The sequence below is a fragment of the Pezoporus flaviventris genome, unplaced genomic scaffold (assembly GCF_033815535.1).
Source record: "Pezoporus flaviventris isolate CSIRO_AGI_PZ_B2104156 unplaced genomic scaffold, CSIRO_AGI_Pfla_v1 ptg000007l, whole genome shotgun sequence".
NCBI classification, from domain to species: Eukaryota; Metazoa; Chordata; class Aves; order Psittaciformes; family Psittacidae; genus Pezoporus; species Pezoporus flaviventris.
The window spans coordinates 86967108-86994161 of NW_026892555.1; the positions used below are offsets into that span (position 1 = coordinate 86967108).

The 27054-nt window shown below is 40.0% G+C and overlaps 1 protein-coding gene across 10 annotated transcripts in view; it reads left to right on the forward strand.

Moving 5' to 3' along the window:
* The window catches only part of FARS2 (phenylalanyl-tRNA synthetase 2, mitochondrial), a 245607-nt gene that overhangs the window by 59940 nt on the left and 158613 nt on the right, over positions 1 to 27054 (forward strand). For 9 of the 10 annotated variants that reach the window (XR_009742685.1, XM_061449393.1, XM_061449394.1 and 6 more), the window contains 2 exons: positions 6624 to 6783; positions 15143 to 15274. Coding sequence is in view for 9 of the 10 variants with exons in the window: in XM_061449393.1 (XP_061305377.1) it covers positions 6624 to 6783; positions 15143 to 15274 (292 nt within the window). In the remaining variant the exon portion in view is untranslated. The remainder of the gene's footprint in view (positions 1 to 6623; positions 6784 to 15142; positions 15275 to 27054) is intronic. The other variant, XM_061449395.1, reaches the window with a different exon arrangement.

Sequence of the window (27054 nt, forward strand, 5' to 3'; positions counted from 1 at the left end):
GCTTAGAAAAGACCTTTAAGATCATCCAGTCCCACCATTAACCTACTGCTGCTTTTATCCTTATGCTTTGGGGTAGGTGTGAGCACCTGGTTGATCTCCACTTTTTTAGGTTTTTTTACATCGATGCATGCCATCCTAGGTGTTCACTTGCAAAACTAGTGCCATTAGGTTTGACTTCTCAAAAATCCTGTATCTTACTGCAGCTTTGGACACTGTGCTTCTGTTCTGATATTCTATCAAAGGAAAGCACCTTTAGAGCATATGCAAGAATATTTGTGTGTGTAACTGGGAGTCACAATAGAAATGTTTAGCAGGGCACTGGGAACAAATATTTTACAAGGCATAAGTGGCCCAGAAAAGGCCACTTACTAGCCCTCTGCAACTTGAGAATAGGGTTGTGAGCAACGCATCAGTCCCAAGGAGCCTGGGAGATCAGGGGGGAGTGTACCAGAGCAGGAGCACCCTGAACTAGATCCGCCACGTTAAGAAAAAGAGCAGCCGTGTTACTTGCATAGAGTAACCTGAGGTGACTTTATTCCCGAAGGCTGCAATTTGCCTGAGTGGGAGGAATAAGGAGCCTGATAACAGGAATACATTTCTTCAGGTGGAACTGACCTCTGTCTTGTGGATGCCTATCAGAGTTGTGAACATTGTATTACTCAGTATTTTCCAAGTTGTGGTGTATAAATCATGCCATAATAAACAGAGCTTCACTGGTCTGAGGATCCACATTGTGTTGTCATTTTTAGTTGAAAATATGGCAACAAAGGGCATCTGAGGGTCTGAGATTTTCATAGTGGTCCATGGTCTAGAAAGTTTGGAAGGCACAAGTGCATCTTTTATTGCAGAGACTCTTATATAAAGTATTTTTTCCAAGCTTTCTCTCTTTGTCTCATCCAGCTAAAATTAAAAAAAAAAAAAAGAAAAAAAAATCCAACCATGCTTTTCAGAATAAAGCAGTTAAATCTGTTCAATGTGATATGTAAAATGTGTGGGGAAACAAAGAGCAAAATGTCTGCAAGTGTATTTGGGAAGTCTAAAGTGCTTAAAAATAAAGGAATTTCTATTGCCACAGGAACATAACTGAATCCTATCATATATGTCTCATTATAACTGATACCTGTGTAACAGTGTTGATTTTCTTTGTTGTTCAAAAACATCTGTATGTTTTGCCTGCTCATGTGGTGGTGATTTGGGTTTTTTTTTCAGAAATACTTTGATTAGGTTAAGAAAAAAAAAGCAAACAACAAACCAACCACAAATAGAAATAACTGTTCTCTGCTGCAACTGGTGGACTGAAAATGGAAGGGTCCAGAAACTAACGTGACCACATGGAAGCTTGTTGTTTGAAGTGTTTTTTGCCATTTTTTCATGAAACTAATACTTATTGATAAGCAGTAAAGAGCATTCTGTAGCACAGACAGTGGGCTCTGTATCTCTTTGGTGCTTGAAATTGCCTTGATGGGAGTGCAGGTTTACAAGTTTAGCCATCCTGATGGCTGATTGGGACTGGCATTAGGTTTTCTTCTTGATAAGTCGTCTTCAAGTGGCATCATCTTTATGTTTCCTGATCCATCAGTGGAGTGTTACAGCACATTAAAAATTGTTGTGGAAAGGATTTGCTATTTGTAAGTGGATTTAGAGTGCAGGTCTTTTATCACTTACAGGAATAAATATCCTAATAAATATTAGGGCCAGCGAGTCCAAATGTATTTGGTGTGGCAAGGTTGAGTGTTGCCACATGCAGCTCCTTCATGCAGAGCTATACTTAAGTGCCAGTTTGTCTGTGAGTGTAAGTACATGAGCGTTATGTATTCATTATCTTAATTGCTGGCATGTGCATGACTGACAGGAGGAATACACAACTGCATTGTGCAAAGACAGGATATAGTTACAGTTCTTTCTGGTCTGAAACCTGTTATGAATGCGAGCCTGTAAAGAGACACTTGATCTTGGACTAAATCCTAAATGTATGGATAATGAAGTGATGGAGATTAAAAGAAGTCTCTCAAGTGACTGAAGAAATGATGGAGTCTTTATGGAAATCCCACGTGTGACTTCCGCCCTCCATGCCAGGCTGACAAATACTGTAGGAGCATAGCTCCATTTGTATTTGCCCAATTCAAACTCAGTATCTTCTGGCCATTGCATGTTACCAAATTTTACTTTATTCTTATTATGAGCTAAATTGTGAGTAAATTTCATGCCACGCGGTTAAAGTCACTTTAAATCCTTTCAGCCTTCTGCTTTGTAATGCAGCATCTGTCGGATATGGTGAAAAACATTTTTTTTAAATGCTGATTTTGTTTTCCCTTTTGCATCATGGCACAATATTCAGTATTTTACACACCTGCACTTAAAGAAGAAACTTCTTGTGCTTCCTGTAGGCAGATACATAGGTGCTCAATTTATGGCTACAGGAAATTTCTTTTCTGGTAGCAGTAGTGACTGATCATATTCAAAACAATAACATAGTGCATTTTATTTGAGTCTGCACTGAAGGAATAAATGTATGTGAAATTGTGGCATCTTGGATGTGTCAGTCTTTTATGCAATACAGTTATATTTATTTTTTTTCCATTTGCTCAGATATGTGTTTGAGAAGAATTGACATCAAAAAGGAGTGGCTGTAGGTGATTCTTCATTTTATTCAAGCTTTGAATTTCCTGGCTTATGTATATAGAAATGTTGAAGCGTTTCAAATCCTAGACGTGTACTTAGCACAGTTCAGTCATAGTAATAGTGAAATTGGTGTATCAGTTTAAAGCTGCTCATATTTACATAGCAGTGTCAGTGAATGGAAAGAAAGGAATAAATGTTAATAACACTGTAAGGCTTTTTTTTTTTCTTTTGTGTGTCAGTATAACCCTGTCTATAGCTGTGCTGGAGTTGATGGGAGCTGTTGGAGCCTCTGTGGAGAATACCAAAGTGCCTTTCTGTGTTTGACTGTACTTGCTGCTACTTGTTTCCTGGGGACTCCCCTAAGGCTGTGCTTTCACAAGCTGTGCAAAGTGGCATAGATTCATGCCTATACCAAAAGTGGCCCAGCCCAATCACACATGCCAGCATGTCTCTTGATGCTGCCAGTGTGCAGATAAATGATTGCTGAACTGAATTTGACCGTTTTCACATTGCTTAATTTCTTCCCTTCTCCTGGGTTACATCTCATCCAGATCCACCTCGCAGCCTGGCTCAGTGCACAGCTGCATGGCACTTGTCCTGGCACAGAGAAGGAGATGGTGCATATGGCTCATTTGGCAGGATGAAGAAGCAGGCAGGTTAGAGGGCTGGGGTATGACTAAATGTATTTACTATGTGATTCTTGCATGTATTTTATTGCCATATCTCATATAATCTACTAAAATGGAATTTTGCTTCAGACAGTAATTGTAATATCAACAGTTCAGGAGTAATACTGTGGTAAGCAAAAGTACTTCTATGTACTTAGAAGCATAGAATCATAGAATAGTTAGGGTTGGAAAGGACCTGAATATCATCAAGTTCCAACCCCCCTGCCATGGGCAGGGACACCTCACATTAAACTATATCACCCAAGGCTCTGTCCAACCTGGCCTTGAACACCACCAGGGATGGAGCATTCACAACTTCCTTGGGTAACCCATTCCAGTGCCTCACCACCTTAACAGTAAAGAACTTCCTCCTTATATCTAAACTGAACTTCCCCTGTTTAAGTTTGAACCCATTACCCCTTTTACTATCACTTCAGTCCCTAATGAAGAGTCCCTCCCCAGCACCCCTATAGCCTCCCTTCAGATACTGGAAGGCTGCTATGAGGTCTCCACGCAGCCTTCTCTTCTCCAGGCTGAACAGCCCCAACTTCCTCAGCCTGATTTCATACAGGAGGTGCTCCAGTCCCCTGATCATCCTCGTGGCCCTCCTCTGGAACAATCCAACAGTTCCATGTCCTTTTTATGTTGAGGACACCAGAACTGCACACAATACTCCAGGTGAGGTCTCACAAGAGCAGAGTAGAGGGGCAGGATCACCTCCTTTGACCTGCTGGTCACGCTCCTTTTGATGCAGCCTAGGATACGGCTGGCTTTCTGGGCTGCAAGCGCACACTGAAGCCGGCTCATGTTCATTTTCTCATCAACCAACACCCCCAAGTCCTTCTCCGCAGGGCTGCTCTGAATCCCTTCTCTGCCCAACCTGTAGCTGTGCCTGGGATTGCTTCAACCCAGGTGCAGGACCTTGCACTTGTCATGGTTAAACTTCATGAGGTTGGCATCAGCCCACCTCACAAGCGTGTCAAGGTCCCTCTGGATGGCATTCCTTCCCTCCAGGGTATCAACCGAAGCACACAGCTTGGTGTCATCAGCAAACTTGCTGAGGGCGCACTCAATCCCACTGTCCATGTTGCCGACAAAACTTGTTGATACAAGTGTTGCATTTTAAAGGCAGTGTCTAGACTACCTGTTCCTTACAGCAGTGGGGGCAGAGGAAGTAATGAAGGGGAGGAGTATTAAGAGATTTTTATGTTCCAAAGTACTGCTGGTGGGGGAAAAATAAGATATACATCTTCTAATGTGTAAATGCAATATATTCTAATCCAAGGGAGGAGCATTTCTGTGGCCTGAAAGCTATTTTGGGTTACTGAGGGTAGTCTCTTCAGTCACTAGAAAGCAGAAGTAGCTACTTGTAGAGGGTAGTTCAGAGCAGTAACCTAATTTAGCCACTCCAGGTTCCTGTGGGGGGGAGCCTGTGTTTGTTGACCACCCTGAGTCTAAGATGATTAACCTGCCTAGGCTAATGCTGGCCACTGTAAGTACCCCCTGGCTTTCAAAACCACATGCTTAGAAGACTGATCTGCTCTCCTGACAGTAAATTAGTTGTAGGGTGGGTATTTGCTTCTTAACAGCCAGTGCAGAAATAATGCCGGTAGGAAGAAAGGGGTTTAATCTTTCAGGTGAGCACTTGAATAAAGAATCTGTTATTTAAAGGTGTAATACCTAGCTTTGTCAAGTTGCTGCCTTTTGATTATTAAAGGCATTTTTTGTTAGACTGATGGATAATAGTTTTATTTGGTATTTCTCTTTTTATTTTGTATTTTTCTGCAGAGTGCTAAGGAGATTAACTTGAGAGGTGTTTTCTCACTCTGCCAGCCAAGCCTCCTTCTGACTAGCAGTGCGCAGTTAAATGCTACTGATGGGATTTTTTTATTCCCTCAATCCATTTTGCTGCTAGTTTGTATGCTGCCTAAACTCTGACTCCTTCTGCATGCATTGTGTCTGTATGAAACGTGCTAGAAGCTAGTCTTAATTAATTGTGCCCAGCACTTGTACACTGTCAGAGGTTCACTTGAACTTTATTTAGAGCATTCAGTGCACTGAAGTCATCAAACTGCAATTAAAACAATTTCCGTGAGTATCTGTGAGTTGTGAAGGTTGCTCACTGTTTGTGGCATCTCCTCAGTAAGAGATGGTTATGTTGGGAGGCTTACTGTGAAGAAAATATCAGTGCATGTGTTTTCCCTCTGTGCGCTTGCTTGAATATGGGAAGGTGGAGGAGAAAGGGTAGGAAAGGGCACTAGAAGCAAGTGTTAGAATTAGCTCTCCCTGTCCTCTGGACTTAACAGAGGTGGGTTTTGTACAACTGTAAGGATTTTCCAACAAGAGTGTAAAACTGCCTGCTTGTCTCCCTGAAACACAGAGCCTCCAACAATGTGACTTAGTGAGAGTGTTTTATTGGTGTGAGAGAATGTACATTTGCCAGTACATGTCTGTCTGGGATCACCTGGTCAGAAATGGATGGTGATGCATAGGAAACTGAAATCTTGAACTTGCAGCAGATGTGGTAGAGAGTGACCTCTGCATGAAGAGCAGGTCTGTCACATCCCAAATACAGTCTGCCCCTGTGCTTTGTGATGTATCTGAAAACCTCAGACTAAGACCAGGAATCCTTAAATGCTCCATAGACAAAATTTCTGTGCACAGAAAGGTGCTGTGTGGGGGAAAACACAGGAAAATAGTAGTCCTTAAATGAATAAACTACCCGAGGTGAATTAAATATAAGCAGCTAAAGTTTTTGTTAAGCTGTGTTGTGTGTGGTTGTTGTTTGGATTTTGATTAGTTGGTTGGGTTTGGATTTATTTGTTTGGTTTTGTTTGGGTTTTCTGTTTGTTTACAGTTTTCAGGTTCATTTGATTACAGCTTTTAAAAAGAGTTGGATGTTTTGGCATTTCTTTTACATCATTCAATTACTAAAAAAGTTAGAGCTGTAATAAATGCCACTTTGTATTAGAGTTTTGGGGGATATAATTTATGTATACTGTAGCTTGTACTTTGTTCTGCATGTTAATATTCAAAGTAACAGCATCAGAAAAAAAAAACCTGTTTCTTTTATAAATTTTTTCCTGTATCATGTTATTTGAAGATATGGTACAGAAATAAAACAAGTCTTATTGTTTGAATTTTTCTGTTCTTGCAATGATTTCTCTCTGTGTTTAGTGAGCAGAATTTTACAAGATCAGTCTTTACATTTTTGTTTTTCATGGTGCAGACTTTGCAGGTAAGATTCCCACTTAAATCAATATAACTTCATTTCTGTTTCCATTTGGAAAATCATTGATGGAATGCACTGGTGTTCTTGTGGTTTTATTCTAGTTGTTCTCCAACATTAAGGATGGTGAAGGCTTGCAGTTGTTTGAGCAAGGTCATCGCACTGCTCACAAGCAAGAGTGTCACACCATGGAGGCAGTGAGGCTGGTGGAGTTCAACCTGAAGCAAGTGCTCACAAAGCTCATGACTCACATCTTTGGTAATGGTAGGTTCATGTGCCTTTTTTCCTGGACTGCTGATGGCTGTAGGCGTCCGGACTTTTGAGAAGCATTTTGCTGCATAATGAAACCAGGAGGCTTAAGGGGGATGTTGGCAGCTGGGAAACTGAAAAAGCAGTGTGTCTTTTTTCTAATGAGAGTTACAGTAATTTTAGGAATCTTCATTGATATTTTTTACTATTACATTTTTGCCTAAAGTTTTGCCAGAGTTCCCATCCAGTGTTTTTCAATGTCAGTGTAAATGGCTAGCGATTGACCTTTCAACTGTAACCTGTATTTATACGTATTGTTTTTTAATACTCTTATATCCACACCTTGTAAAATTACTGAGCACAGCCCAAGAGGCCACACACACTCCTTTCTTGTTTTTTCTAAATACTGATTCATGCAACACTGTTGAATCATCAGGTTTTTGTGAAAATGTTTCGGTATGCAGCATGTCAGGTTAATATAGTGGGCGTGAATACAGGTAGCAACACATGCCAAACACAACTACAGGCACTTGTCTGGCACGTGTTTGAGTAAACTTGGTGACCTCCTGCACAAAGCTGTGCAGGACCCTGTGTTGCTTCCTCGCAGACCTCCTGTGTCCCCAGAGAGACAAGAGTGTGGCTGCAGCACTGCATCTGGGGATGCGTGAAAGCTTGGGCTCTGCTGAGGAGGGTGCAGGGCAATGATCAAATCTCACATTGGCAGCATGGGATTGACAGGAGAAGGGAAGGGGCATATATGTCCATGTGCTACTTTGCTACATGTGCACACAAAGTGCCTTGAGCATTTCCCTTGTTCAAAGAAATTAAACTTTGCAGCTGAGGGGAGATGGTGTTTGCTAAATTCGTACCAAGCTGAAAAATAATTGTTTTTCGGTATTTAGAGTGGAATGAGGAAGGGTAATGAATGTCTGTGTATACAAATGAAATATCCTTTCCTCAGAAATGCCTGCTTTCAGTTGCAGGAGCTGAATTTATAAATGGCCTCAGTCAAAATTGCTATGTTAATGCTATTTCCTGGCAAGGAGGTTGCTCTCCTGAACTGATTCATTTTTCTGTTGAGGAAATACTGGATAGTATTAGAATGCATGAGGTATCCTGGCTGCTTTCAGAGCTCTCTTAAGATGCCTGCTGTATTTATAGTAGCTCCAAAATGGTAACAAGTTCTGTATATGACTACTTGAATATTTTTCTGACATTCTAAACTTGAATTTACAATAAGCAAAAATTTTACCAGTTTTTTGTTCTATTCTACCTGGACAAAAACATTTTAATTTCCTGAGTTCAGATTTTCTTGTGATTGTATTTTATTTAACAGTGGCCTTTTGAAACGTACAAAATTAGGATCAAAGTGAGTAATATTAAGAAAGGTATTTTTAGATCAACCTCAGATGCTGAGGATGTTGCTTAAAGTGAGCAGTTTCTAGGAGTTATTAGTGATATCTGAGACTGCAGTGGCATCCTTCTCTGTTGACAGATGCTCCACTTTAAGCTTTAGTATCTTGCTATTACTAGTTCTTCTACAGTCCATACAGTAGCTCAACAGATATTAAAAAAAATCTTCTTAAATGATTGTAAACCTACAGTCTTAAAGTAGGTGCCACCTTCTTCCTGTAAGGGTTTTATATTTCTATGCCCCCAGTATTTTTCATGAAATAAAAAGATATAGTGATTTAAACTTATATCTCCCCTTCCCCCCATTCATATTCCCCCAATATTAAGCTCTCTCCCTATCACCACCTTCATCTTTTAAGCTTATAATACAAACAGGAAGGTAATATTCAAAGAAGCAAACTTTGTGCCAGGCACTAGACGTGAGATGGGTGCAGTGCAAGTGACCTGGGGTACACATAGTTAAACTTGTCTTTTGACAGCTGTCATCTTTTAACTCTCATTTTACTCTTCACTTTACACAACACTTGTGATTACTTTCTTTTTGTCTCAATTTGTATAGATTTTAACTCAAAATTTTAAATGTATTTTACTGCATCTGTTGCTCATGGAAGAATTCTGAATTTTTCCTCTGTACAGATACTCCATAAGGCCTCGTGTTCTGCTAAAAGCAAAAATTTCATCCCTCGTAGACTTCACATCAGTTGTATTCTTTACAGCCTGTGCTGTCAGCAGAATATTGTAGTGAAGTTGCACATCTTTTCTAGCAGCATAGTGTGATCATAGCTGCAGTAAGCTACTGAAATGTTCCATTGTCACACAGTCAACTGTTATTTGTAGGCAGATTGTTTGGATTGCAGATTAAGTCTACCATGCACATTAATTTTGCATAAACCATCTTAGGCCTGAAGTCCTGGAGTTGGATAGCTGTGTTTCCACAGTGCTTCTTTGGGAATTTACCTGCTCAGGTTGATGATAGATTGAGGATATCTGCAGAAAGGTCACATCTTTTATTTTATTTTTTGTTTCATTTTTTCTGGGTTAGTTTTTGTAATATTCAAGGAGGCAGTTTTGCTTTACCTGACTCATCCCATGCTATTTGGATACTTTAGTGCTGTGTATGTCAGTAAACAATATAACAGAAGTTGCTTAGAGATCACTAGTTTGTAATGAGGAAGGTCAAAGACTTCATAAAAAAATCTGCACTTACACATTCACAAGTTTGGCTTTTTATTTTTTCTTGCTTTGTGTCGTGGTTTAAACCCCAGCCAGACAGCTTGTTCACTCACTCCCAGTGAGTGGTGCCGGACTGGAAGCAATTGAGGCACAATCCCCCCCCAGGGGCTCTCCCCTTCCCTGCTCCTGGAGGGATGGGGAGGAGAATTGAAAGAGTGCAACTCCCACGGGTTGAGACAAGAACAGTCCAGCAACCAATGTACAACACAAATCACCACCACTACCACCAACGACAACAATGGTAAGAGAAAATAACAAGGGAAGAGAATACAGTACCACCCGCTGAGAAACGAGTCCGACCCAGAAGACCCTGTGTCCTTCCGGGTAACTCCCAGTTACCCCCCACCCCGGGCATGATGTGCTGTGGCATGGAATACCTCTTTGGCTAGCTTGGGTCAGGTGTCCTGTCTCTGCTTCCTCATGGCTTCCCCTCCTCCCTGGCAGAGCATGAGCCTCACAAAGTCCTGGGTCAGGGTAACAACTGAAAACATCGGTATTATCAGCACTGTTCCCAGGCTGAAGTCAAAACACAGCACTGCACCAGCTACCAAGAAGGAGAAAAATTGACTGCTACTGCTGAACCCAGGACACTTTGCCAGTAGGCAAAGGAACAACAGGTATTAGGGACAAAGATCTAGAGCATGCAATCAGTTGTCTTAAATACTTGACAGTGTAAGATGGTTCTTTCAGTGATACTTTCCAGTGGTATATCCTGTCTGTTTTACATTCTACAAGTGATGGTCTTTCATTTTTTTTATGGGAACCTTCTGTCAGGAAGCTATTTCAAATATTGTATCTAGAGATTACCTTTCTTAGTTTTCCCCTGTTACTGGCAGGTTTAAGTGCACACTTAAAATCCACTAATTTAACTTACACCTCCATCTCCACATGCAGATCTCTCAGTGTAGAATGTCTGTTCTGTGTCAATTTAGATACCTTTTAATGAGGCTTTCCAAGGTTAGGTGTTTTACATTTCCTCATAAAGTCAGTCAATCTTTCCCAACTCCAGTTCTTTCCCTAACCCTTCTGTGGTTTGCCAAAAGCTTTCTGCACTCTGAGAAATTCAGAAGTAATTTTACTATAGTGAACAGAAAAGAATGACTCTGTGCTGGTTCTGTGATTTGTTGCTTTACATTAAATGGCCCAAAATTCACTGCTGTCCCATATTTATCTACCCAGTTCCTAAGCAGCGATAAGAGAAGGCAGGAGGGTGAGTAATGCTGTGCTTTGACTGATGGTTTTGCTGCTGCTGGGTCTCACTGAACAGCCAGTGGGTGATTTTAAATCAAATTTGTTGTTCTGCTCTTTCCTCTTGACTCTGTTGTACTGGCATCTCCTTCAAGTGCATGGAGATCTGAGTGTAAAGAGTTTAAAAAGAGAAAAAAAAATAAATCATTTATTGAGGACATAATGGTCTGGCTAATAACTTCTGAAAAATGTGAGCTAATGTAGGGTCATGGGCACCCAGCTTCTGTCTGCTGCAAGGGAGATAAATTAGCTGAAGCAATGAAGTGCCGAGTACTTACAAATCAACACACCCCTCAAGTTGCCATGGCTTGATAACCTTATGTGCTCCCCAGCACCTGCCCTGCACCCCTCTCCCAATTTCTCCCATACTGAAACTAATCCTCACAGCAACAAAGAGAATTTCTGGTCAGTGTAGGCCATCTGTGCCTCTGGCTTTGTTGCTTCTGTGCTGTAGAATAGCAATAGGCTGCTTTAATGTGTGTGTGGTGGGGTTTGTTGTTTGGGGTTATTTTTTCCTCCTTTCTTTTTTAGTGCCTTTGGTCAAGCCTTTCTCATGATGAGATTCATTTAGGGTGGCATTTGCTTAGCTTTGTATCTGATAACACCATTACTTTTGAGTGCAGGCTACGACCAATTCCTTAAACAGATTCAGTTCTGAGGAATAATATTGACTGTTCACTTCTTTCTTAATCATTGGAGATGTGACATGTAAATTACTGTATCAGGTTTGCATGGCAAGGTTTTGATAGCAGAGGGGCTACAGGGGTGGCTTCTGTGAGAAGCTGCCAGAAGTTTCCCCTGCATCCAGTGGCTCCAAGATGGACCCACACCGCTGGCCATCAGTGACAGTGGTAATGCCTCTGGGATAATGCATTTAAGAAGGGAAAAAAGAAAATTATACAACACTAGCAGCAGTCAGAAGAGAGGAGGGAGAATATGAGAGAGAAACATCTCTGCAGACTGTCACAAGGTCAGTGAAGAAGGAGGGGAGGAGATGCTCCAGGCACCAGAGCAGATTTCCCTGCTGTGGCAGGCGGTCCCCTGCAGCCCATGGTGGTCCATGGAGGAGCAGGTCCACCAGCCCATGGAGGACCCTGCGCTGAAGCAGGGAGATGCCCAAAAGAGGCTGTGACCCCATGGGAAGCCCATGCTGGAGAAGGCTCATAGCAGGACATGCGGCCCGTGGAGAGAGGAGCCAATGCTGGAGCAGGTTTGCTGCAGGACTTGTGATCCCACAGGGGACCCGCATGGATCAGTCTGTTCCTGAAGGACTGCACCCATGGAAGGGACCCACACTGGAGCAGTTAATGAAGAACTGCAGCCCATGGGAAGGACTCACGCTGGAGCAGTTCATGGAGGACTGTCTGTCATAGGAGGGACCTGACACGAGCAGGGGAAGAGTGTGAGGAGTCCTCCCCCTGAGGAGGAAGGAGTGGCAGGCACAAAGTGTGATGAACAGACTTCAGCCCCCATTCCTTTTCCCCTTTTCTGCTGCTGTGGGGGGAGAAGGCAGAGAAATTGGCAGTGAAGTTCAGCCCGGGAAGAAGGGAGGTGGGGGGAAGGTGGTTTAAGGTTTAGTTTTTGTTTTCTCATTACTGTGCTCTGACTTGATCAGTAATAAATTAAACACTTTCCCCAGCTCCAGCCTGTTTTGCCCGTGACAGTAACTGGTGAGTGAGTGAGCTCTTCCTGTCCTTATCTGGCCCCATGAGCCTTTCATTGTGTTTTCTGTCCTCCATCCAGTTGAGGAGGGGAGTGACAGAGGGGCTTTGGTGGGCACCTGGTGTCCAGCCAGGGTCAACCCACCACAGTTACTAATGGAGGTGTACCTACTGGGAGGATTCCTGTGAGCACTGTGAAGCTGTGAAATGAGCAAGTGTCCTCTGCTAATAAAAAATCATCTCTTTGAACTAGGGAAATCACTGAGTTTGCATGTAGGGATAAGTGTTTGGTTTGATTCGGCACTATGCTCTTTTAAGACCCTCTGTCTTTTAAGACGGATACGCATCTCTTGGCCTCCTAAGATTTCTAGAGAATATAATTTTTGTCGGCATTTCGTAGGTTGTACATGAAGAAATAAATTCAGCCTTATCAGGTAAATTATATAGTACTACAGAAAGACTCATCTTTGTAATCCTTTTAAGTCTTTAGTGGTTCAATTTGCCAAGTGTGAGCTATGTCCTTTATTCCTTGGGAATATATTGAGCACCGAGACAGTATTTTGTATATAAATAATAAATGTACCCACTTATTCTGTGACAATCTATAGAAATGCAGTTGGAAAGCTTAATCTTGCTTAAGGTTGAGCACCCCCTGCTTTTCAGTAAAGTCTTCCAGAGCCAAAAGTCTGAAAGAACACTTGAATGTAAACTACAGAGGTATTCCCAATTGTCTTGGCTACTGTATGAATAAAATTATTGTGGTATATGGTATTAACTATTAATTCAGAGAACAGAAAGAAGGTGAGAGTTGATTCTTCATTGTGAATTTGATTTGCTTTATTCAGATTTTTTTTTTTTTTGCTTATTTACATTTAAAACAAATTCTTCTTAAGTACTTAATATGCATTAAAATTCAAAATTAAAAAGAGCTTTAAATTAATTTTTTTACTTTTTAAAGCTTATTTTAATTAAGAACAAAAACCAGAGAAATCCTTTCTTTCCCAGAGCTTCATTTTGAAGTAAGCATAGGATTAAAAAGAAACCATCATCCAAATGTTGTTACTGAACATGGAACTACTTGAATATTCAATGTCATTCTTGCTGCAGTTGCAAATTTTGCAGGCTAAATGAAGATATTTTATATGTACATGGCTTTGCAGTGAATGCAGAGTTGTACAGCCCTAGGATTAAAAATGCATTTGTACCAGGACTGGGAAATTAAAAAATCTGTTCTGCACACTATACTGTTGTACACACAGGACTTTTTTCATGTGTGTAGTCTTTTCTTGTTATGCAAACAAAAAAGCAATAAAGTGATTGCTGTAAGACACAGCACAGTTAGGAATAATGTAATTGCTAATGCTTCCGGGTTTATGAGTTCTGTGTGTACAATTACCAAAACACTTTTTTATCATTCATATAACTTCCTGAGGTTGATTTTTAAGAGAAAAGATGTAGAAGTACCGATGTGTGTGTTTGAAACCTGCCTCTCCATCTGGAAGTTCATAGCATCCAGAAAAGTTCCCTGGAACTATTAGGTATTTTAGATTTTGGCTATGTATGTCTGCTTTTGTGGTAACTTACGGTTTCAATTTCTGTAGCCATATTTAATGTTTCAGAAGTAATGGAAGGAAATTAATCATTGAGTATACAGAAAATATTTTAAAACCTCTCATGCAATTTCATGGTTTAAGTTCCTTGTACAAAACAAACTCAAAGCCTGGAAATCACACCAGGAGTGTTAACAGTTACCATCACCCAAGCAACCTTTGCTATGCCCCTTGATTTCAAAACTGGACCTGCCTGGTTGTTAATGATCCTAATGTGCTGATTAGCATTTGGCCTAACTGAAGGGAAAGATGGGCTTCTTGGGGTTAAGGCATTAACTCCCAGCATTTGCAGTTCAATTCTTCTTTGAGTTTTTACTGCTCATGTTTCTGAGACATTTTTTCCAGACACCTAATGACTAGAAAAATTTGTTTAACAAAACAAAGCTGGTTTAAATTATTACAAGAACTAGAACTCATCAAATATAATGATGTTTGATAGAGTGTCTTTGGTGGCACTCTAAACTTTGTCCTCTTCTGTCTCTGGTGCTCTGAAATGTCAGGGGTTTCCTTTCTTTGTGCAGTGGTACTTGTGGTGGTGCTGAGCTGGGGAGGAGGGAGAATTACCCAGTGGTACCCATCTCTTACATGTAACATCCACATAACGTTAAAATCTTGTATCATGTGTCCAGAATACTCCATGTGTGTTGGTATATAGCATATCTTAATAATGTACAACTCTGTCTATATGCATTTCTATTTGTGTATATTAGTATCTGTTTTTTAACTTCCATATTTAAACATATACAGAAGGAATAGCTTTGTATTTTAAATAGGTTCTGATGAAAAAATTACTTACCTAATTGATCCCTAAAATACTAAGTAAAAATTAAAGACTTAGCTTTTGCTATGAGTAGTTAGTCATTTCCAAGTACAAAGAATAACGGAATTACTGGCTTTCCATGATCTTGCCTCATTTTTTTTTGATGCCAGGTGGTTGCTAGAGTTTGACAAATGATTGATTTGGTTTCAAAGGGTGCTTGAATTGCACAAAGCGTTTTTTATATTAGAAAAGACATGATCATTTTTTCCCACAAGTTTTAAGATTTATTGCCTTGCGCAAGTGTTGTGAATTAGTTTGTTTGCTATTTATTTTCTCAGGATTGTGGTAACTGGTGTCATTAGTTGAAGGGCAAGTTTTACAGATGGTTGGGGGGATGGCTTTTAACCATACACCCTTCATTTTTATTTATTTTTTAAACACTGCTGCAGGACTGCAAGTCAGATGGGTAGACTGCTACTTTCCGTTTACTCACCCTTCCTTTGAGATGGAGATCAACTTCCAGGGAGAATGGATGGAGGTTCTGGGCTGCGGGGTCATGGAGCAACAGCTAGTTAACTCAGGTATTGAAACCCCTTTACTTCATTGACATCTCTGTTGGCAAACACTTCAGTGCAATCAGCTTCACAGTCTGAAATGCCCCTTTCTCCCCTGGTGAGCGCAGACATCTCTGTTCGTGTCAGCCACCACAAATAGTCCTTAGGTGGAATGCAGCCCTTGCATGCTGTGATTTGAGGGTAGCAATTGAGCGAGTGATCTGAAGCCTGCAAGCAGAAAGCTTGCCTTTTCTTTTGAGCAGTAAGGAGACAGACAGATGTCAGCTTTAAAAGAGAAACTGACAAATTAAGGTGTGTTTGGTTTTAGGGGTGTTTTTTGTTGTTTTGTTTTTTTTTTTCCTTCTAAGAGATGCCAAGTGCATTCACACTCAATTTTAAAGTATCATAAGCAAATGACCTCCCCTGATTCTTGGAATATCAGAGTGCTCCTTTATCTGTAAAGCATAGAAGGAAGAATGTAGTATCTTGTATATGCCTATTTGGTCACTAGCTAAATGGTAGGTTGCTCTTTGCTTTCGTTTTATTTCTTTTCTCCTCAGGTTGTTTATGAGGTTGTAAACTGCATGAAGAACAGCATAACTTATTTTAATTGGAATTATTACAGAGCAAAAGGAGGAGAGGAGAATCAGTGGGGGATTTTTCTGATTATTTGTATATAGAAAATTTTGTATGTTTGTGTTTTATTAGCTGAGAATAGGCAATTCTTTGTAAGGACAGGGCAGACTGCATATGTTAAAATCTCTGTTGTTCAGTGTCTTCTAGTACTATTAATTAGGTATGGGAACCTTTTGGAATATGATCTGTTTAATTCTCACAAGTGTGCTTTCAGATAGCCAGGTTGTACTCCTTTTTTTATTGGTTTCCTAAGCTTTTGTTGTATTTTTCATGTGCTCTGAATTCTTTCTGTTCAAGTCCAAGTATGGTGTCTATGAATGGTGCAATTTTGGTCCCAGTTCTTTGGCACAGCTTTTTCTCAAAGCCTTCATCTGTTTTAATGAGACCATTTTTCTTTTTAAAAGATATCCTCTTCCAGAGTTATTCCGCAGTGGGTTAATAGTTTATGCTAACTTTCTTTCTCAGGTTATTATGTTCGTGTTGTAGTAAATATAATACAGCTTCTGGTCAACCTCAGAAGTGAAAGGCTACTGTGTAATTTTAATTGCATCAGATATGACACACCAGTGCTGAGGCTTTCTTCCTGATAATCTTTTATGTTGCTCAATTCTTATATTTAGGTTACTTTTAACATGTGTGAGGAGACCTATACTGTGGCCTCAAAACAGTTAGTGTATGCATTTGTGTGTATGTGAATGAATGTACATGAAACACCAGTGGTTTCTACAGCAGTCAAAGTTTCCAGTTTACTATGTGTCACCTCTTTTTCTGAATTATGGTGCATTATATCCCTTCTGCACCACAACTGTCCTAACTTTTCATTGTAATTCTTACCCTGCGAGAATTTAGTCACAAGTCTAGCTTTTGAATGACTTTTAGACTTGTATTATTAAAACAAACAAGCAAATAATAAAAATTATTTATTAGCAACATACTTTCAGTGTGTACAACCTTAGTTGTGAAAATGCCAATTATTTTTCACTTCTTTTAGAGAGAGTTGCACCTTGTGTAGACAGAATTTTGGTTTTTTGCTCCCTCCAGTAACTCTGCAAAAACAATTGGCTACAAAAGCTGAGTCTAATGCATCTCATTGTAATTTTATTGAAGCACTGGATTGTTTACCACAACTGATGAAATATGGCTAATACTTATGTTGGCTAATGATTAGTTTATTTGGATCAAAGTAACAATGAGGACAAGGTAGCTCATTTTCAGTCAGGTAAGGAGTCAAACATCAGTCTTCCGTGCCTACTACTCCTTTGAGTATTCTTTTTTTAATCCTCTTTTGCAATGATTAAAAACCCCAGTAGGTTTCCTGGCATGCCAATTTGCATCTACTTCTGGTGAAGCCAAGTTTGCAGTTACTATCCCATAAATTTTTTAGTGGTTTTTGAGTGTGTTATGGCAGCAAGCTGCTTTTGTCCAAAATTCAAAATTCCAGGAGTCCAGAATGGAGGTGAACATTTTATTTCATAACTCCTTCTTTTTTTTTCTTTTTTTTTTTTATCTTCTTCATAGCAGAACTCAACTACCTTCCAAAGCCTGCCCAAGCTTTTCCTTCCATAAAACAATATTTACCTAAGAGAAAGGAAGAGAGCTTTTACTTCAAAATTCTTAAGTCCTTTTGTTTGTATGTTATTGATTGAATACAAAAGACTGGCTTGTGAGGCAATCAAAACCAGTCGCTCAAAGTAGAAGCTGGATATGCATCGTTATCTATGGTGATTATAATTTAAACAGTCACGATGCTTCAGCACAGGTTTGATGGTTTGGTGGAGGTGGTTGGTTGTGGTTTTCTTTTCTTGTTTGTTGAAGAGATATATTCATATATGAATCTATATGAAACACAATAAAAATGCGGAATAACTGAAGAAACTCTCTGGAGGAGTGAAAAATCACGGCCTATGCTGTGAAGGGGCCAGGACATAAGCTGGAAATAGCTGGTATTTTAGGTTGATTGAAGTTTCTATTGGACTACAATGATGACTCCCTTGTATAAAATAACCTCACTATAGCTCTTTGGAGGTTAACCTCCTCATGCAGCAAACTTTGATGGTATTGACTGATCATATTAAGATTTTTTTGTCTTGAGTGAAGAATTCTATTGTAGCTTTAATGCCCCATGCAATCAGCATTAAATTTGTTGTTACTTTCTGAACAACAATATCCTATCAAGTTTTTCTGACGCCGCCTTATGTTTTGGAAGGAGCCTTTCTTTTATTTCAACCGCTTTTTAATATAACAGGATGCAGATACTTAGTATGTGTAAATAGAAACGTTGTCAGTTATAGGGGAAAAAATGTCAAATATGTTTAAATGCAATGATAGTACTCTTCATCACTGGCTTTCTTATTCTGTTCTTTTTATCTTTTGAGGTCTCTGAAGAGTCTCTATGATTCTCTTTTCCTCTTCTCTCTCTACACTTCCCTTCCCCCTCCCCCCTTCCACCCCTTCCCCATGCTTCTTAACAAACTAGATTTCTAATTATTTCTGGCATGCATCTCCACAGCCACAGGTATGATGAAGAACCAAGATAGAGGGGGGGAACAGAACCAACCAGCATTTTTTATTGCAGCCTTATCGTATGTGGAATTCCAACATGCTTATCTCACTCTTGAAATTTTGCATTCTTAAAATGTTAAATAAGATCAAGATTTGCCCAAGGAGGGACAGCCAGCTTCATTCCTATAATTCACTGGGTAGTGGGAATGATCCAGTACTGAGTATTTTGTGAGAGTTGTTTGTGTTCAGGAAAGTCTACTACTGCTAACAAAACTGAGAATATGGTGTTATTCAGTAACAGTGATAGATGCTATTTAAAAAAAAAATATATACCCTATGGCAGTGTTTTTATATAATTGTTGGAAAAATGGGCACTACTGCAAACACACTAAATTGTAAGGAATTGTTACATGTTCCCCTAAGGCTGCTGGTTCTAAACTAGAGCAATTATTTGGTATAATGTAAGATAGATATTTACTATTATAATCAATATTCAATAAGAAGTATAAAATCTAACATACTGTACTGTTTAAAATTCCAGTTTCGTGTGCTTTGTTTTTCATCTTGAAGCGTACCTGAATATGTAATTTTAATAGGAACGTTATCTATGAATTTTGATATAAAGAAAAAAAGATTTTTATTCTGGTTAACCCTGGGAAAAATATAGAAACTTTAAAGTGTAGTAGCAAGTGCTCTTCGTTTTAGGTCCAAGATAAGGATACAAGGAAATTTTATGGTTCAGTAGATCTAACATCAATTAACAGCACATAAGATATACTTATTTCTGTGCTTCAAGAGTCTGTAATCCCAGATTTGCAAAGCTGGTGTTCATTAGTAGGTGCTGAAGTTTCCAGGTCAGTTATGGAGTTATAGGATTCAAGCCTTTGAATACAGGACGTTGCTTACTTGGAGCCTGCAATCACATAGTGTTGCTTAGTAACTGCGAAATTGAAAGCAGTTAGGGTGTGATCCTTTGCTGATTGAAATCAATGGCAATGTTCTCAGTGCTCAGTGTTGCAGAATGTTACCTGGGGACGGAAGCAACAAAACTGGACTAAAGTTTACCCCAAAATCAAGAGGCTGTAAACCCCAATCATTTAAAACAAAGCAAAACAAAACAAAAAACAACCACCAAACAACACACACAGTGTGGTGTAGGGGTTTGGAAGAGGGAATTTCAGCTTTTTATCATGAATAGTAGGAGGTTGTTATGGTATGAAGGAAATGAGCAAGAGCTGGGTTTTCTGTAAGGCTATGGAGGGAACATTTTGTCAGAGGCTTGCATACAATTACAGCTTTGTAAGTTGCTGGGCAGTCTTGGTCTTCCAGTTGTGTGTAATAGCCTGAAATTATAGCAAGGGTCATTTTCCTAGTACTGTGTTTCTTGTTAATTTGGTGGGTACTTCTAACGAAGCAAAAATTGCTAACCTTGTCTAATCCTCTTCATGAGCAATTAAACACGGCAAAAGGAATTTGTCATTACTTCTGCAAGTCATTCCTCTTGTTTTAAAAGGTGGAAGGTTATTTGTCATGAGTATACTCCTTGGTGAAACCTGATTCTTGAAGTGTAAGTCTTTACCATTTGGAAGCCCCTTTACAGATCAGATGCAAGACTTACTTCCAGAATTTGAGTTGTACTTAGCCCAGGGCTGCCACCTTCAGCCAAATACAAGACTTAACACGTACAACTTGTTTGGCTTCAATGACACGCTAAGTACATTTTTCTTTAGTCACTTACTAAAGGTGATCAAAACTGCTGCCTGAAGGGAAGTAGCAATTTTAAGTTCTTAACCTGTCCACTCCTTTTCGTTTTGGTTTTGGCAGAAGGATTATTAGTTTAGACAGTTCTCCATGGGCAGCATATTAGTAGTTAAGAGGAAAATTATGTCAGTGTAACCTTGCAGACACAGGACTCTATTTCTTTTGTGCATGTTTGCGTTTTTTTAATGTGTGCTTGTTTTGGGGTATTTTTGTCTTGTGTTTTTGCTGGTGGTGGGTTTTTTTCCCTACATTTATGAATATGTTCTTAAATATTAATTATGGGTAAGCTAGGTTCATATATCAAGCATCTGGGGGTGTTTGGGGGAAGGAGAAATTTAATATCTTTCATCTAGCAGTTTTTTTCCTGCTCAGCTCTTGCCTGGTATATTACATTAAAATGTTGGAGCAGATGGTGCATGTGGCTTAAATAGTATGCTGAGGCATGTTCTGTCTATGCTAACAGCTCTCTGTGGGGATCCTGAAATAGTTAACACTGTATGTGTCTATATGGATATCGTGTATGAGGCTAAATATAATGCATTTAAAATACATTCATGCAGGTCTTCAAGGTGAAATTAAAGTTACAGAAGTATTGGTGTCTTGAGCACCTGGGGCCTCCCAAGAACATGAGATAAAACTGTTGGATGGGCTGGTTCTACCCACGCAGTACATCCAAAGTGATTCAAATTTGCTGCATAAGCTTCACAGCTTCCCTTCCAGGGGTTAAAATCTGTTCTTTTTAGGTCACAGTCTGTCTCCTGTGTGACTACATCACCACAGTACCTTGAGGTCTCCCAGCCTTTCCAGTGTTTATTTTGCCGAGACTATTACGAGGTAGTGAAATGTTGTCATTCCTCTTTTATGGGCTGGAACTGAAGTGCACAGGAGGCTGACACATACATGCACACTGTAGACAAAGACTTTAGCTGCTTTAGTTAAAGTTAGCTTTCCCACGCTCCTTTTACACTCAGTAGTGAAAGAAGTTCTTCCAGTTATGTTTTGAACATATGGAGCTTGTTTTCTTTATCATACTGCTGGGCAGCCTCTTTCCTATGACTGGCTGCAGGGGGAGCCTGGTCTCCTAATTTAGGCAGGTACCTGAAGGTTAAGTATCCCACAAAGAGACAATGTCTCAGATTAAATGAAATTAATGGGGAATTAGGAAGCATCTGAGTTTCAGTGACTTCCCAAAGGTCTCAGAGGTTGCATGTGGCAGAAACTGGAGTTGAATCTGAGCTCCTGGGTCACCTTCATCTCAATTCATCGTAGTGATTTACATTTGTATATACATATATATATGTGTGTGTGTATTAAAATAGTGAGACAAATCTTTATTTTTGTATGTGTGGTTTTCTACACATACACATACACATATGGTGCAAACAGAAAAAATGATTGTCAGAACTGGCTAATTTGAGAGACACTCCGTTGAGCTGACGGACACTGAAATTTTGCTTTGACCGCTCAAACGTGGAGCTGGTGTGTAGTTGTGAGCTTTTAGAGAAAGATGTGATGATTTTCTTTTTTTTTTATTCTGTATTCTGCAACATTTCATATAGATACCCACAAATATATGTGCAGGGCACATCCAGAGATGTGTGGACCTAAGGCAACGCTGACCAGTAGGAGAGTAATAGGGCAGAAGACCTGCTTTTCCCTAAAAAGTCTGTGGTGATCTCGCCTGTACAAGGAGAGGATCTGTGATTGTAGTCAGCTGGGCAGCTACCAGCAAAATAGATAAGCATGTGCTTGACTTTTAACCTTTGAATAGTTAGTTGAATAGCCCAGATATGTGGGGGAAGGGAGGGTGTCAAGTGCCTGTCCTTAGTTAGCTACCACTCATCCTGGCAGTAAAGGAATCGCCCATAGGCAGAGACAGCGGAAAGGTTATCCGCTTCTCAGTATCTTCAGATTAGCCATTACTACCAAACTCCTTTGTGACTGCAAATCTAGGTGAATGTTTGTTTGCTGGGCATCCCTGTCCAGCAAAGAGAACAGATACAGCACTGCTACATGTTTACCTGGGAGCTAGGCCATAGCTGGTGCTTGAAGTTTTGGAAGGATTAGATCCAGACTCTCAGGACTTCAGAGGTTAAAGATTCTAAAGAGCAAGTATTTTTAAATTGGGGTGTTTCTTGTATAGAAAAGCTATTTCTTCTATCTCCTTTCATCCCACTAAAAGAAGAAATTAGAGTTTATTTCCTGCATTTTGGGTTTGATTTTTGTTTGGTTCCTTTTGAACTGCCTGGAAGGAAGTCTTGGTCTTGCTGTGATAAGTAAGCCAAAACACAAAAATAAGTTGCATAGAGGTGATGCTCCAGTCAAAGGGCACATTGTTTCATTTGGGCTTTTTTTTTTTCTCTTCTTCTGTTACCTATGGCTACACCACCAGGTCTGATGTGTGTGTCGTATTATAAAGTTATCTTTTCTTCTGCCCTTCCCCTTGTCAAGATAATCTGCCTGTTGTCTTCTACTTCATTTATAGCTCTATTTTTAAAACTGTTTTTTCATCAAATTTTTCATCCAGAAGGAGCCCAAAGGTTTTGAGTGTTTTTGAAATGTTGCTTTCTCTGATTTTGTTACTTTTGACAGACTCATTATGTATGTTAGAGTTGGTGTTTTTCAAAAGAATTAATAGACGTTTACTCCCAATCTGTATGTGTTTGTGTAGAATGAATAAATAAAGTATTCCATTTAATGACAATTCTGTTGCACCTATTTCTAGGAAATGTGTTACTTGTTTACAGGAGAATTTTGTGGTAGAATAAGTGCAGGATTGAATCTTGAAGTAAGTAGCTGTTATAGAACTTAGATGGCTATTTGATTTCGTGGCCCCATATGATTTTGCCAGCTGAGTATTAGACTAGTACTGTCAATGGATTTAGAGGATAATTTCCCTTTCATGGTGCAAGTCTACATTTTTAGTTGGAATATATGTTCCTTATCTTTACAGTTTAGGAAACTATTTTGTCTTCGTGCTTCATTTTCTCCTGCAAAAAATGCTTGTGAAAAAGGGTTAACTCAATTTAACACTAACCTTAAAGCCAGCAAGACTGGTTGGTTGACTGACAGGTGCATGGCACATCTTTCCATCCAGTGAATGAAAGCTTCCCCAAGCATATGTGAGGCTGATTTTAGTCCACATGGAACCTAAAAAAAAGGGAAAAAAAGAGGTGAGAGAATGTGCATTTGCATCTTCCAGAGCTCTTAATTGCCTTTGAAGCAGTTTGCCTATGTGGATCTGTTTTCTCTCCTTCCCTTTATTTTTTTTTTTAATCAAAAGTAAATTAAAGGTTTAGTAATTCACTGTGATCTGTCTCCTTGGGATCTAGCAGGAGGACTAGAGCACCACACAAGGCTTAATAACAATGGATGTAGTTTATTAAGCAGCTCCCAAGTAAAAGAAAGTGATACTCTCAAAAACCTTGAAGAGCAACAATTTATAGCACAGAGAAGGTATCTCCCTTGGCTTTATTTATGCAAATGAAAATACAGCTAAATAAAACTATTGAATTACTACACTGATATTTGATGAATGCTGAATGGTTTTCATCACCCAGGAGCCTAATATAATTCCTCATCAGGCTGGGATACCCTGCGGGTTTTTACACTGTGTTGCAATATTAATTTCTGCTGTTCCCAGGACATTTATCAGGACTACCCAGCTGAGGGTGGAGCATAGATTTGCCAGGCATGTCTCTAGCTGTTCTTGACTCTGCTACACAAAGCTTAGTTAAGATAGTTTCAGTTCAGCTGAGATTAGATCAAGCATTTTGGGAAGTATTTCTCTTCGCTTGATTGCAAACACAAACTTGATTTCACATTTCTGGGCAGGAGGTTTTATTTAAGATGTTTCTATTGTGCATCACTTCTTGTCCTTCAGATTTCTAGTTGGTGAGAGGAATGAGTGAATGTAGGTTTCCTGCATGACTGCTGGAGGCTAAACACACGCTATTTTGTTAAGAAAATAACAAAGCATTAGTAGTGTATGGGTGGTCAGCCTTCCCAACTCCATACCATTTATCAGAGTCTCCAGTTGAGTCATGAGGCGCACATCTTCAGAGGGCAAGGAGAGTTGGGAAGGGGAATCCAAGTGTTTTGCATGGTTGAGGGGGAGCGACAGCCTTCTGGTGATGATGGCCCGGTTGTGGCAGCAGTCCAGGCTGAGCCAGTGGCACCAGCCTCTCATAGCTCATTTTGGCTGGAGGCTGAAAGGATTGGATTGCCCAGCTGTCAGTGTGCCAGTGCATACTGATCTGCTGTTGACCATGCGGGTGAGCCTTGGCTGGGGATCTTTGTTTGAATTGCATGTAGGCAAACACAGAACGGCTCAAGAGCCGGAGTTTGGCCACTGCTTCTCTGTTGTTATTGCCTGCCAACAGAATAACCTTTCACGTTATTATAAACTCTAGCTTTGTAAAAGTATGTAAGTCGGCTCCAGTGGTGCTGTTTTGGCTAGTGTTACAAAGAATAACATCGCTTCAGTTTTGCTTGGGCTTCATCTTCCGATACCTGTATTTACTTTCCTGTTCAGCATTCATTAACGGGCAGTGTCTGTGAGCAGTACAGGGGATAAAACCAGCAACACATGAATAAAAAGGTGTTCAGAAGGAGGTGATTATGCTGTGATCATGTTTCCAGAAGGAAGGAAAGAGTCTGGTACAGGTTTGGCACCTCCGGGCTGCTGGAAGGCATCAACAGCACAGCTATGGAGAGGAGACAGCCCGTTCCAGGCAGTGTACCAGCCAGTTTTGAGCAGGATCTGCTGTTGTACCTGAAATGAATCAGGGAAAAATGCCAGCCTTTATTAGCACTTTTCCTCCATGTAAACAACAGTGATAGATTACTAATAGATATTAAAGCAATGTCTCCTTTTTCCTGAACAGAACGGATGCCATAAATTACGTATTCTGATGACTATGTGGTGAGCATCACTAATACGTTCGATCCTAAATATTCTGGCTGAGTCACAGGAACCTTTTGTATGTAACAAGAATGGAATTTAAGAGGTAACCATGGAAGTTATCTCGTACCTATTTTCTTTTTGGCCAAATGGAGAGTGGAGACCAGAAGGGCTTTTTGCTTCCTTGCTTTTGAGGCCATTTGGATTACTTAAAAACTTTAGCTGTGTATTTGAAAACTTTGGCAAATTCTGTATTCTCTGGGTCAAAATGTTGACTTTATCAAGAAATAAAAAAGAAATAAAAAAACACTGTACAAAAAGCCATAAGCTGGTGGCTACAATTTTAGAGTTCTTCAGCTCCTCACCCTGCAATGAGCAATAACTTTTGTTTCTTCTTTACCTTAAAATTATGAGGAGACAGGAAAAAAGTAACAGAAAAATATTTCTTCCAGTCCTGAAGTTTGAGTCACTCGTTCAAAAGCACCTGTCTTATTTATGCTAATGACAGAGAATGTCACTGGCATTGAAATTCAGAGCTTTTTCTGTTAAAAAAAAAGAAAAAAAATGTGGATTTACTGACTTTTCTTTGAGAATAATGATTGATGCAAAATAGCAGTGGGGATTATGACAGTAGAAGAGTTAGCAGAATCCATTTAAATAAGGCAAGAGACTCCAGTTAGGACTTCATGTTAGACTGTATGGGTTGAGACGTCTTTAGCTAATGAATTATTCCAAAAGAATAAGTAATGTGAAGAAAACCCTTTCTCATGTTAGTTCAGGTTTGCTTAGTGTGTTCCAAAAATGACAGTCAAAGTTAAATTCCTGACTTGGACTCCTTTTTTCAGCTCAGGGAAATAGATTCTTAATACAATACTACTGCATGACTCACAGCAGAAATTATAATTGCCAAGATACCTCTGCTACTATATTAGAAACTAACATATCACAATGTTGTGGTTTAACCCCAGCTGGCATCTAAGCCTGCACAACTGCTCACTCACTCTCCCCCAGTGGGATGGCAGGGAGAATCAAAATAGTAAAAGTAAGAAGACTCATGGGTTAAGATAAGGACAGTTTAAAAGCTAAAGCAAAAACCATGCAGGCAAGCAAAGCAGAATAGGGAATTCCTTCACTACTTCCCATCATCAGGCAGCCACCTCCAGGACAGCAGGGCTCCATCACATGTAACGGTTACTTGGGAAGACAAACGCCATCACTCCAAACATCCCCTTCTTATTCCCCCAGCTTTATAGGCTGAGCATGACACCATACAGGTCATATCCTTTTGGTCACTGGGGGTCAGCTGTCCCAGCTGTGTCCCCTGCCAGCTGCTTGTGCACCCAGAGCCTGCTCACTGGTGGAGTGCGATAAGGAGCAGAAAAGGCCTTGGCTCTGTGCAAGCGCTGCTCACCAATAAGAAAAACATCCCCGAGTTACCAGCGCTGATCCAAAACACAGTCCCGTACTAGCTGCTGTGAAGAAACTTAATTCTACACCTGCCAAAGCGAGCACACACAATCAAGACAGGCAGAATTACTTTTACAAGTGCTAAAATGCTTTCTTAGTGAAGAAAAGCAGGTGATCTTAGAAAGGAAAACTACTGCACTGGCACTTGCTGCTTCTATTTTTATTTATTTAGTAAATGTTGGCAGCTTGTCTTAAAAAGGAGAGGCTGTATTTCCTAGGGTACTCTGCTCACCAGGGGCACTTGTCCTGTGTCTCCCCTCTTGTGGTTATTTATTTATTTGTACAGTTTCTTGCAGTGTAAGGTTCTGGCTGTGTTGAGGGGAGGTTTAGTAACAGATGGATTGCAGCTCTTGCACATCGTAGGCACATGAGCAATAGGAACAAAGAAAATGAGCATTTACTAGAGCCTCTTCAGAACAGGAAGCTGGAGTTCATTTAAGCCATCTGAAGGTGCATTTAATTGTACAGTAGTTTTAAACTAAAGTTATTGTGCCTACATTGCAGTCAGCTTTCACGCATCGATAGTGAGGTGGAGCAG